Source organism: Macrobrachium rosenbergii, chromosome 10 (assembly GCF_040412425.1).
Source record: "Macrobrachium rosenbergii isolate ZJJX-2024 chromosome 10, ASM4041242v1, whole genome shotgun sequence".
NCBI classification, from domain to species: Eukaryota; Metazoa; Arthropoda; class Malacostraca; order Decapoda; family Palaemonidae; genus Macrobrachium; species Macrobrachium rosenbergii.
In genome coordinates this window covers 52,333,220-52,346,051 of record NC_089750.1, presented here as the reverse complement: position 1 = coordinate 52,346,051, position 12,832 = coordinate 52,333,220, and the positions used below count along the sequence as shown (strand labels likewise).

At 38.8% G+C, this 12,832-nt stretch overlaps 1 protein-coding gene across 2 annotated transcripts in view; it reads left to right on the top strand.

Annotated features, from left to right (window-relative positions):
* Nucleotides 1–12,832, top strand: part of LOC136842630 (BRCA1-associated protein) — a 156,044-nt gene that overhangs the window by 34,093 nt on the left and 109,119 nt on the right. Inside the window, exon 2 of one of the 2 annotated variants that reach the window (XM_067110245.1) lies at nucleotides 7,012–7,169. In XM_067110245.1, the coding sequence (XP_066966346.1) occupies nucleotides 7,012–7,169 (158 nt within the window). Of the gene's footprint in view, nucleotides 1–7,011; nucleotides 7,266–12,832 lie in introns of both variants that reach the window. The other variant, XM_067110246.1, reaches the window with a different exon arrangement.

The following is a 12,832-nucleotide window of genomic DNA, read 5'->3' as shown; positions in this document are numbered from 1 at the left end:
GATCTCTTAACAAGTACTTAAGGAGAGCCAAGGGAATTAGAGGTTCTTCTCCGAACTTGTGGTGTTCGGTTAAAGACCCCAATCGTCCTTTATCTAAAAATGCCGTAACATTCTATTTGAGGACTGTGATTCCTGAATCACACTCGAAGTTTCAGGAGGATTTCCTTCCTTTATGTTAGGTCATGGCACATGAAATTAGGCCAGTTGCGACTTCGCTGACCTTCAGACGTAACCTATTGTTGACTTCTCTCCTGCAGTCCACATCATGGGAATGCAAATCAGTGTTTACAATGTTCTACATGCGCGTTGTTGTAACAGTTTATGAAAAATGCAGTACTCTAGGCCCTTACTTCGCAGCTGGCATGGTGTTGGGGAATGAGTGATAGGAGGAATGTCTTTGTTTTTCCTCTGTCCACTCTCCTTGAAATAAGGATTGTTGTTTTCTTGGGAAGCCTGATTGGCACTGCCGTGAGTGCCATCAGTTTGTTTGAATTTTAACGTGTTTGTGGCGTAGGTTTTAAATTTTATTTGGTCATATTTTTGTACTGTGCCCAGGGCAAGGGCACACATTTTGATGTGTCTTTTTGGATTGTTAGCTTTGGGAACCTGCGATTGACTCTTACGTTGCAAAGCACCCACTAAAGTAGAGGCGACTCTTGGGTCTACCGCCACGCCGCTACAGGTTGAGGGGAACTCCGACTAGAGGTAGGACCTACTTGCTGTGGCTCCCTCACCAGGTAAGGTTACAGCAAGCATTTCATGATGCTAGCTAATTTTCTATTTCAAATTCATCTCCATCTCTGAGTGTTTTGAGTAGTTTTGTCCATGCATCCCACCACCTGTCAACGTGGGATTCAGTTATGTAATTATTTGGCAGGTTACTTATATAAAAGTGACATTTTTATAGTAAAATAAAGTTTTATACTGTACAGGCAGTCCCGGTTCTGACGGTTCCGGCTTCTGACGTTCGAGTTACGACGCTTTTCAAATATATTCATCAGAAATTATTTCCCGGCTTACGACGCATGTTCCGGGTTCTGACGATCGTGCGCCCGATCCGACGGAAGAAATATGGCCCTAAAACGGCAGAATATTCATAATTTGAAGGTTTTTTTTATGTAAAACTCAATAATAATGCAGTTTACGTCGTTTTCAATGCACCCAGAGCATTAAAAGTAAGGTTTTCTTATGATTTTTGACGATTTTCGACGATTTTCCGGCTTACGACGATTTTCGGGTTACGACGCGGCGCAAGAACGGAACCCCCGTCGTAAACCGGGGACCGCCTGTATATACTTACCAAATAATTACATGATCAGAGCCCTCCCGCCTCCCCTCTCATGGACATAGAGCATAAACAAATTGAGCTCTTTAGCTGTGTTGTACCTATCCTTCCCTGATAGTGGATGGAGCAGTATACCTACACCCAAAACAAAAGAGCGCTACCGCTAATTTTGAATTTTGAGCTGCCACGTAAAGTAGAAACTGACTATGTAATTATTTGGTAAATATATATAAAACTATTTTATTATAATGTCATTTTATCATAAAACTGTCATTCTCCTTATTTCTTATACTCATGTTTCCTTTTGGCACCAGCTGTATATTTTAAGCACTGCATTTGTCTTCCTATTCCTCCTTATGCAATCACAGTTTATGGAAATGATAACTGTTGCCACACAGCTATTGATAAATATACTGAGGAATATCTGGCAGTAATGTATATATCTTCATGTGTGGATTGCAAAGCACCATCATCATTCTTCATTTGTCTTTACATCACCTGCTGTCAAGTTCCCATAGATTTTTTTTCTTTTGGAGGTACACCAGGCAGTTTTGCCATTGAGGAGCATATATTTTATTGCATTGGATAACGCCTCCCTTATCATAGGTGAGACATCTTTATCTCTGCAGGAGGTACCTTCCTTTTACTATTGACAGCATGACTATCTAGCAACAAGGTCTCTTAGGCTGCATTTGCAACATCACATAACTCGGGTCTCACCTATACCCAGGGACTTATGTATGCCTCCCCCATGAGAAGCAGACATACCTCTTCCAGCTGTGTTCGCATGATTTGTGTGCCTCCCCCATGAGAAGCAGACATACCTCTTCCAGCTGTGTTTGCATGATTTGTGATTTGATTATCATGTCCCAACAAGTAAGACACATTGCACACATTTGGGGAGCTGTTACTCCTTTGTCAATGATGTGTTCATGACATGGCTGCCTTGTCATGTCTAGCTATACGCATGGCATTATGTTGTAGAGCAGTGGTTTGACATGACATATACAGTAATGCTCTTTTTTGCATTTGCATTTAATTATGTATATGCCAAACTTATATGCCAAACTTTTGACCATACAGATCAGTGCCACGTGGCTGACCACACATGCCTATCTCACCTGTAATAGGTGATGTACACATCAGCAACAGGTGACAGTAATTCTGTAGGTTGTGTATGCATGGCTATACTGGTATAGCTTGTCTTGCTGCTCTCCTGTAACTATGATGTATTTATTGGTTATGGATTTTGTGTGGGACTGTAAGGTTTTGTATTGATGAAGGATAGCAACTCCTTTATGAGCTGTGTGTATATAGCCAGACCTGCAGGGCAGTAATAGCCACACATCTGCCTGGCAACAGATGGCATATACATCAGTAACTAGGGCATGGGATACTGCTTGGCTTGCTTTTGAATACTGATTTACTCATTCTGGGTTGTGTGTATGCTGCACAGCTGAACTCACGTGCTTTGTTTTTACTGATGATATCTACACTGGCAGTGGGTGATATGACCATTCCTTCATGATTCTGCTAATAGGACACAATGCCTTCACCCCAGATTTGCATATTTCATGACTGCCCATATACTTAACTTATCATGATTGGTGTTGATGTGCCACACCCCAACCTTTGGCCTTTTTTTTTCCTTGCTACTGTACCTGATTACCTGCCTCTTTGCTAGGAATCACACTTGTGGATCCTGTTGTTGTGGATGTGCATGTCACCTCTCCTCATTTTGTGACGACTCAGTAAGGCTTGGCTTCCTGATGCATGCACTGGTCTATTGTAAAAGGCTCACCTGCTTCAGTTCATGTTATATGCATTAATCAGAAGAAGCCAACATCATGCTGTGAGCATGACAGTGTTAGGCACTATTCAGTGTGATGCATGATTTTATGACCTTTTCTTCGATTCCAGGAGTTGCCTGGCAATTCAGTATATCTTGATGATTCAGTAGCCAGTCTCGCTTCATCTTGAGAGAAGCACTTATCCCTAACAGTAATGTGATCACCTAGTCCTACAAATCTGAGTTCTACTGTTCTTCCGCTCTTCTGTGACTGGGGAGACTAACAAATACTTACTTCTTGGGCTGAAAAATGTGTTTTTAGCCACTAGGAATTGAGACTTGGTGCAGATGGTTGAAATTTTCAGTAAATGGATGATAGAACTATCATCATAATCATACTTCACTTCTTGCCCACTGGTTCAGGATATAGTCTTAAGGAGACTTCTTTGGATGGTATTCAACAAGATGTCTTTATAGGTTGATCTGATGATGTACATTCTTCATGAGTTTTTATTGGTACATCCAGTGATTAACAACTTTCATGAAAATCCCTTGGGTTTCCAGCATATACTAAAGGTTTTTTTTACCTCTTTTCATGTGGCCTTCAATTGCTCTGATGGGGATTAATTCAATGATAATTTCCTCAGAAGTGCTTTTACAGATGCTTGGTAAAAGGAATGCATACAGTTCAAGAGTAAAAGATATTTGAAGTTGGTAGGGTCCTTAAGAACTCATCCAAGGTTGTGATTATGGATTTTTGCACCTTTGCCAACATATCTTTTCTGAAAAGGAATGTGGTGTTGAGAATCTTCTGATCTGCTCTTCCGTTGAGTTCCAGACTCTTGGCACAATTGATATAACAATTTACTATAGCCTCTATAAGTGTTCAGTATCTCACTTCTTCCACAGTCTGTGGATTATTTGGATTGTGAAAATGTCATATGTACTTCCATGGTAATTTAATTTTTTTTATTTCATTCTGGCTTTAGTTTGCCTGTTAGGCTCAGGACACTTGGCAGAAAAAAAGAAGAATGATTTGGCATTAGTGCGTGACAGTTGTTTTCGGTATCTCTGCAGTAGCTCACCTATTCTCATCACTCCCAGTTTTGTAGTTGTTGCTAATTCTGAACGGTTTGTTTGTCTGTCTGCTTCTAATCAGTGAAACTCAAAAATTTCTATACAGTATTAAATTATTAGTAGGGGTTCACTGTCAGTTTTGTAATCCATATATTTTTACTTACAAAAATGAATATAATTTTTAATTGTGGATTAAAGTCTTGCATATGTGTCTATCATGAATATGAGCTTGTTATTGTAGAAAGCTTTTACTGTACATGTACGTGAAATTGTCAGTCACTTCCATGTGATATATGATTATTATGTTACTGCACTCTGGATTCAATGGGGGGGAATTCATTATCTTTGTAGTATTTTGAACTCACACTCAGAAGAGACTATTTTTGTACACAATGACATGTACTGTAGGAGAAAACTTTTCCCCTGTTTTTCATAAATTTGTCATATGCAAGTGCCTGCTTGCTTTGAGTCTAAGAATAGAATTATAAAAAGCTTGCTTACATCATAGTTCAGACGATATTGTAAATTATTTTCCATATATATTGCATGAATATTGTAAATTATTTTCCATATATATTGCATAAATACAGAAAATTGCTACTACATGTATTCATACATTGCAGCCTGTGCAGACAGTGATTTATGATTTACTCCGTACTGTTTAGAGAGAGAGAGCTTTAAGACATGCTTAGACTGACAGCAAGCCGGCACATCAGCATTTTTGTTCCTATAGCATGGTCAGGAAATATTTCTCATTAGATTAAGGACTATTAGTTACCATTAAAGTTCTTATAACTCATGGTTTTCAGAACAAAGTTTTTCTCATTTATTTACATATGTTTTATTAATACATACTGACATTGCTTTTATCTGCTGATTACTAATGAGTAGATTCCAAAGACAGAAAATTTGGTGAATTTTAATTTTTCTTTGTACTGTAAATATATAGCATACCTACTGTGTTTAGTCTTTCTCCTCTGTATCTGTTTTTATAGTAATCTCAAGTTTGCCATGAATTGGGGAATCAGTCATAATTAGGAGTTTTACTCTGGAGCTAATACTGTAGCAGTGTATCTCTTGATTTTATGAGTTAAACTTACAATCGTCTTTTCCTATTCTCTTTCCATGTGGGACACATTAGCGGAGATAATTATGTCTGCCTGTTGGAGTAAGTAATGCTGTAATACCAAAAGGCTAACTGCTCCTTCATTTAATGTACATATTTGGAACAAGCCTGATTTAAGTTTATATTTGTTACCTGTTCTTTTACAAAAAGTATTTGTGAATGGATGTCACCCCTTAAATTTTGCAGAGATATTTACCACTTTAAAGCACATTCCAGTTAATCACAGTGTTGTCTTGTCTTTTATGTGCACCTGCACTAATTAATGCACTTAATGAGTGTACAGTATACAATACTGTGAATAGAAGTTGCCAATTCCCTTTATAAGGGAGAAAGAAATTTTACCTTCATATGAGAAGTGGTAATGACAAATGACAAAAAGAAATGTTTGCAAAGCATAACTGATATCAGTAAAGAGTACAGTTTTTGTGATAAGGTTATTCAATAGAGTATACTTGCATTGTTTTAAATCCAAAATCATGGAAATATAACGGTCTTTAATAGCCAGATTGAGTTGTTAAGAATATTTTGCGGAGTGTCTTGGTTCTTTCTTAGTACAGGTATCTTAATGTTCATTCGTAAGCAATATATGACATCCCTTAGGTTGAACTAGTTTTAAAGCATATGTTTCATATTATTCACTTCTTGTTATATGGAATGATATTAATTTTCTCCTCTTTACTAGGACTTTTTTTAGAGACTGGAGGTTATTTTTTAATTGGTGCATTATAGAATTACTGTAGAGCCTTGGTAAATGAACTTTCAACAGATTAGTTAAGGGAAAGTGTAATTTCTTTCCTGTTGTTGTTACATATGTTATGTCTGAAAGATAGAACATGACATTTATAATGAAGTTTATAGAGAATGTAGGAAGTCATTCTTGCACATCTTAGAAGTTCAGCTGAGAAAATATGTAGGGTATTTATACTTTATTATATTTGAGAGATAATATGCTGATATCATATTTTAGATATAATAAGCTCATCAAAACTTCGGCAGAATTTTTATGGTAAAGCAGCTTTTTAACTGTGGCCTTTTATCTAGTGTATTTTTCCCATTCTTTTAAGACCTTGATCAGGAAATTCCATAGGATTTTACTTTCTTGTACTTCCAGTATCACTGCATGATTGGGGACTTATAATCAGCATACAGTATTGGTGTATTTTCTTCTCAATAGACTAAAGATTACTTAATGGGGGATGAACAGGTTCATGTCAGAGGTATTGGTGGTTTTATCATCATGCCTGCCAACTTCATCATTTGTATTCTAATTTGGAAAAAATGTATTCTTTGATATGAAGATTACCTTAAACACATTTGGAAAAAGGCAAATAATTTGTGGCTTTGGTAGTAGGCTAGCTGAATGAAAAAATTTTATTGCAGTAACACAATGTCATAGTTATTACTGGTAAAAACATGGAATATCAGTACCCTGTTTATGGTTGTTTGAAAATTTGTGCTGAAAATATTGAGTAGTATTAGACATATCATGAAGTCTTGTTTTTTTTTTTGACAAGGAAGAATTTGATAGAAATTTTCTTAGTTAACTTTTACTGTAGTACTTTTTAGTCCGGGGTGTATAGGTGTTTTAGAAGTAATTCATTCCCATTAGTTTCACAGTAATTTTATGACTCAAAGGTACATCTTATATGTTAAATGGTAATTCTTTTGTTATTCAAATGTTTTAGAAGTTCCATGCTAGGTTCCATCTTTTAAATTTTTCTTTCACTTTTTCAGCTCCCAAGACTGGTAAGCGACTGGCTGGACTAGATCGTGAGGCTAGTCCCTCTGATTGGCCATTGCTTGTTACAGATACTTTGCTTTCAATCCATAGGGGTCGCAGGGAGCCTACCAAGCTTACTATCACTACTCTGGAAGAGGAACACATTGTCAAGGTTTAGTTTATTCTGTTTTCTTCATCATTAGAAGTCCTGTAGTCTCATCTAGTTTAATCTACACTATCTCTTATTGCAGAGTAATACATTTAAAAGGTTTGGTTATAAATACATTTTAAATTTTGAAAGTCAAGTGGTTGCATGCAGAATGAATTATTCAGTTCCATTTTCTGCATGTTGAAAGCATGTCTTGATACTGCACCCTAATTTATCAACTAAGCTTTGCATCCTCTTGAGTAATTTGTGAGATCAGTAAAGAATAATTATGATGTGTTTGTACAATGAAGAAACTTTTGACTTACTGGATTAATGCTATGGTTAAAAATGAGGAACTGTCTGCATACACACAAAGTTGGTGATCCTGCTGGTGCAGATGGTGAAAGGTAACAGCCCCCTGCCTAAAATAAATAAGGACCCCCATATTTCACATGCTTACTACTCATTATTTCACTTTCTTTTGTATTCTTATCATTCTCATTTATGCTTTTATTTCTTGTAAATTTGTTCCATTTTTTTTTTTTTAGGTTTTCATGTAGTTTTTTTCTGCTTTTTTTATATTGCATTGTACTGCCTTGGCAATTTTCCTTATATGTGTTGATTTTGAAAGAGATTATTTAATTTGGGTTGACTCTTACCTACTGTTAAAGATAGCCTATATCTCCATGCTGATAGGTGAGTTGGCATTCAAACGAAAGATGATGATTGCTTGACTTACCTTGGTGACTCTATAGTGCACCTAATCTCCACCAGTTGTTTGTCCTGACACGTATACGAACCTACGCTTTCATGTATGGAGTATTCGGCGTTTACCTAGCTTTGGCTGTTCTTGACTCGTCTCTGAAAACATAATCCTAACACTGCCGGGGTCATGTGGGTTGACCTGATATGGCCTTCTTCTCCCATTGTATTTGCAGCCGCACTTGTGTTTGCAAGTTTTCAGATTCGTCTCTCTCGTTTTGCGTGCATATTAGTTTCCTTCTATTCTGTGTGATTGGGAGTACATACTCCCAGTTCATAATGTTTGCCTGACCCTGTTTACTATTTTTAGTGATATCTTCAATTCTGTGGTGATTATCACTGTTGCTGTGCTGTAGGCTTGGGTCTTTGTTCCCGAGGGTAGGACAAAGGAGTGAAGGAGCGAGTGTCTCCCACATGCGTTCTTCCTCTTAAATTACATGAACAGTGCACAGTTAGCGTTGTTTTTTCTTTGTGAGGGGAATTCTATCCCAAGTTTCATAACGTAATTAAAAGATTTTTGTGTTGTTTAGTGAGATCTTTCTGGGTTCGGGGAAGTGCTTGTTCAGCACCCACATGATTGCACGTGTTCATGTCTTTTTTCCTCACACCTGTGTGTTAGTGAGCTTTCCCGTTCTTTCAGCAGTGATGGAAGAGAACGGGAAACCCAGAGTGCGATGTCGTGTGGTCAAGGATAGGCCTTGCAGGAAAATTCATGTTGCCTATAGGCGTCGATCCCCATGGTGTGTGCATTTTGTGCAGGGGTCAGGAATGTTCCTGTGAGGCATCGTGCAGACATTGTGTATCTTTGCCATCTCCCCAGTGGGAAAAGTACGAAAGGAGGCGGAGGAAGAAGACCACCCCTATCTCCAGAGAACCTTCCCCGTTCCTTCTCTCTCCTCCACCATCGTTGCCTCTACAGACTCCATCTCCATTACCCGTCACTTCTGGTAAGGATATTTTTCCTCTCTTCTTTCCCTTCTACTATGAAGAAATCAGACCCAGTGTGGCAAGCTCTTTGACAGGTCCTTAAGAAAGAGTTTCAGGATGGCAATGAGAAGGAGTCGGGAGAACTGAGTGGGAGTTCAGGGAAGAACAACAGACCGGAATCATCCTATAGTCCTTCTCAACCGATTGGGGATCAGAGAGTAGAAGAACAGAAGGGCTGTTCACATGGGTGGGGGAGATGGAGATCCCCCTCTGTGGAGTCGGACTTTTCCTTCAGACCTTCTCCAGTGTGGACAGATAAAGACTGCCTGGAACTGTCTTCTAGCAGGAATAGCCCACCACCACGAAGGTGACCACATCGGAAGAGCCATTCTCCTCAGTAACCATTTAGGAGGACTTCCTGATCATGTTCCAGAAGCGCATCACAGAAGTTTACCTCCTTGAGCAAGAGCAGGATGGAGCAGGGCGTCACCCCTCCCGACACCAATCACCGAGATGGTTGACCGAAGAGAAGTCAGGCAAATGTTGCCTTTCAGGTTCGGGAAACTCATCTTGGGAATGGCAATACCCAGAAGGCAGCCACAGCAGACCGGGGTCCTGTGCTTCCCATTATGGTCCTGGATGATGATCACTGGGACAGGACAGTAGGCATGGCGCCATATCCGACTCAACCTCCCCGCAACGTCAGGGACCAGACCACCCCCCAGCAGAATGGAACGGAGACTAGGAGTTAACGAGACCATCAAATTGGGTAGGCTCCACAGACCCAGAGGAAGGGATGGAGTCCAGGATCTGCCAGATGAGGAGGGTAGCTTCTCAGACTTCATCCTCAAGATCCGTAGAAAACTGGACCTTCCAGAACCAGAGAATGTGGTGCCCAAAGACTATCACAACTTCTGCATGGAGCATCGGAGAGCATCCCAGGGGTCAAACAAACCATCCTACCTCCTTGGTCTCCGTTGATAGCAAGCATTATAAAGGAGTTGGACAGCCCCCACCAAGCCAAATATTATGCCCTGGAAGAGGCCAGCTCACTTCCCAGGAGTGTGAATGCAACGGTCTGCTGCTTTTGGGTGATGTACCGTTGGACGGTCTTTGCCAAATCAGCTCAAAATTCACAAGTGAGGAAATGATGAACCATGAAGTGATGTTGGGAAGGGGGTTGAGGGCCATCTCTCAGCTTGATAGGTGCCAAGGAGTGTGGATGATGGATGTGAAGGAGATTATACCACCCGAAAAACGGCAAGCCATGAAGGAGTACATGGCTCCAGTGGCGAAGGCTCTGTCTTGCAAGGTCAAACATGTGGCCCACAAGTGGGTTAACCCTTAAACGCCGACTGGACGTATCATACGTTGACTAAAATTGTCTGTTGGGTGCCAAGTGGACGCACTGCACGCTGACTACAAAAATTTCAACCTTCGGTCAACTTTGACTCGACCGAAATGGTCGAAAAACGCAATTGTAAGCTAAAACTCTTACATTCTAGTAATATTCAATCATGTACCTTCATTTTGCAACAAATTGGAAGTCTCTAGCACAACATTTCGATTTATGGTGAATTTTTTGAAAAAAACTTTTTCTTACGCCTCGCGCGTAACTTGGCCGAAAAATTTCAGAAATTCTTTCGTCATTTTGCCATAATTTTTGAACTGTTCTATATTAGCCGTTACATAAAGTTTTATATATGAAAATGTGCACAATTTCATGTACAATACAACAGAAAATAACTCATGGTTGTAGCTTTTATCAGTTTTGAAATATTTTCGTATAAATCACGATAACTGCCAAAATTTCAACCTTCAGTCAACTTTGACTCGACCGAAATGGTAAAAAATGCAATTGTAAGCTAAAACTCTTACATTCTAGTAATATTCAATCATTTACCTTCATTTTGCAACCAATTGGAAGTCTCTAGCACAATATTTCGATTTATGGTGAATTTTTGAAAAAACTTTTTCCTTTACGTCCACGCCAGAAATTCTTTCTCACACGTTGTCGTAATGTTTGCACTGTTTTATATTAGTCGTTACATAAAGTTTTATATATGGAAATGTGCGCAATTTCATGTAGAATACAACAGAAAATAACTCATGGTTGTAGCTTTTATCAGTTTTGAAATATTTTCATATAAATCACGATAACTGCTAAAATTCCAAGCTTCGGTCAACTTTAACTCGACCGAAATGGTAAAAAAACGCATTTATAAGCTAAACTTCTTACATTCTAGTAATATTCAATCATGTACCTTCATTTTGCAACAAACTGGAAGTCTCTAGCACAATATTTTCGATTTATGGTGAATTTCTGAAAAAAAATTTTTCCTTACGCTCTGCGCCGCTAACTCGGCCAAACATCTCAGAAATTCTTTCATCATGTTGTAATGTTTGCATCGTTTTACATTAGTCGTTACATAAACTTTTATATATGAAAATGTGCGCAATTTCATGTAGAATACAACAGAAGATAGCTCATGGTTGTAGCTTTTATCAGTTTTGAAATATTTTCACATAAATCACGATAACTGCCAAAATTTCAACCTTTGGTCAACTTTAACGCGACGAAATGGTAAAAACGCAATTGTAAGCTAAAACTCTTACATTCTAGTAATATTCAATCGTTTACCTTCATTTTGCAATAAATTGGAAGTCTCTAGCACAATATTTTGATTTATGGTGAATTTTGAAAAAACATTTTCCTTACGCTCTTGCGCTGTAACTCGCCAACATCTCAGAAATTCTTTCGTCTTGTTGTCGTAATATTTGCACCCGTTTTATATTAGTCATTACATAAAGTTTCATATATGAAAATGTGTGCAATTTCATGTACAATACAACAGAAAATAACTCATGGTTGTAGCTTTATCAGTTTTGAAATATTTTCATATAAATCACGATAAATAGAAAAATTCAACTTTCGGTCAACTTTAACTCGACGAAATGGTCGAAAACTGCAATTGTAAGCTAAAACACTTACAGTCTAGTAATATTCAATCAATTAGCTTCATTTTTCAACAAACGGGAAGTCTGTAGCACAATATTTCGATTTATGGTGAATTTTTGAAAAAAATTTTTTACGTCCTCGTTACTTAATTCATGCATCATTTTGTGATAATATTTTCTCTGTGTTGCTTTGATCGTTTTACAATTTGTTATATACCAAAATCATCGCAATTTAGTGTACAATATAACTAAAAAAAATTAACTCATTAGCTTTAACCGTTGTGCTTACTGCGCGATTTGTATACAATTATATGTTTTTTTTTTCGCTGTCATATATTCCAATATTTATATATGATAATGATATTTTTTTCATTTCTGATGGTTGCATACTAAACTTCAGGCAATGACAAAAAAAAGGAGCCAAAAATGAACTCTTAATCTTAAAATCTAAGCGTGCTGTGATTTTTTGAAAAAAACTTTTTTTCCGCTTCGGCACTAACTCACCGAACGCCGCCGGCACACGGGAGACGTTTTTGTAAATAGAGGCTCGGCGTTTAAGGGTTAATATCATACTCGGAAGGAGAGTCCCTTTTGTCATTGGCTCAGAGGCACATCTTAGCCGATAGTTGGCTCAGCCTAAGGAGTAGCCCCCTCTTGGATGCATCCATGTACTTCCCTCCAGAGTTGCTGAGCCAGGCGGTAAACGAGAAGAGAGAAGACATGGACTCCCTCTCGACGGCCTTGTTCAAGTCAGCTTCAAGAGGGCGGTTGATTGGTATGGTGGCCCAGAGTAGACCCAATTTCAACAACATTGCCTCCCAGCCACTTGGGGAAAACCACAAGAAGTAAGGCAGTCCTTCAGGACCTCTCAACCCCTCTGTCCTGGGAAGCAGAACAGGATAGGGGAGAGGGTGGGGGGGCAGTAGATGAGCTTTGGACATTTCCACCCCCCACATCAGACCAAGGTAGGGGGGATGTCTGGGGAGCAAGTGGTCAAAGTGGCAGCAGTTTGGAACTGATGAGTGGACAGTCCAGACCCT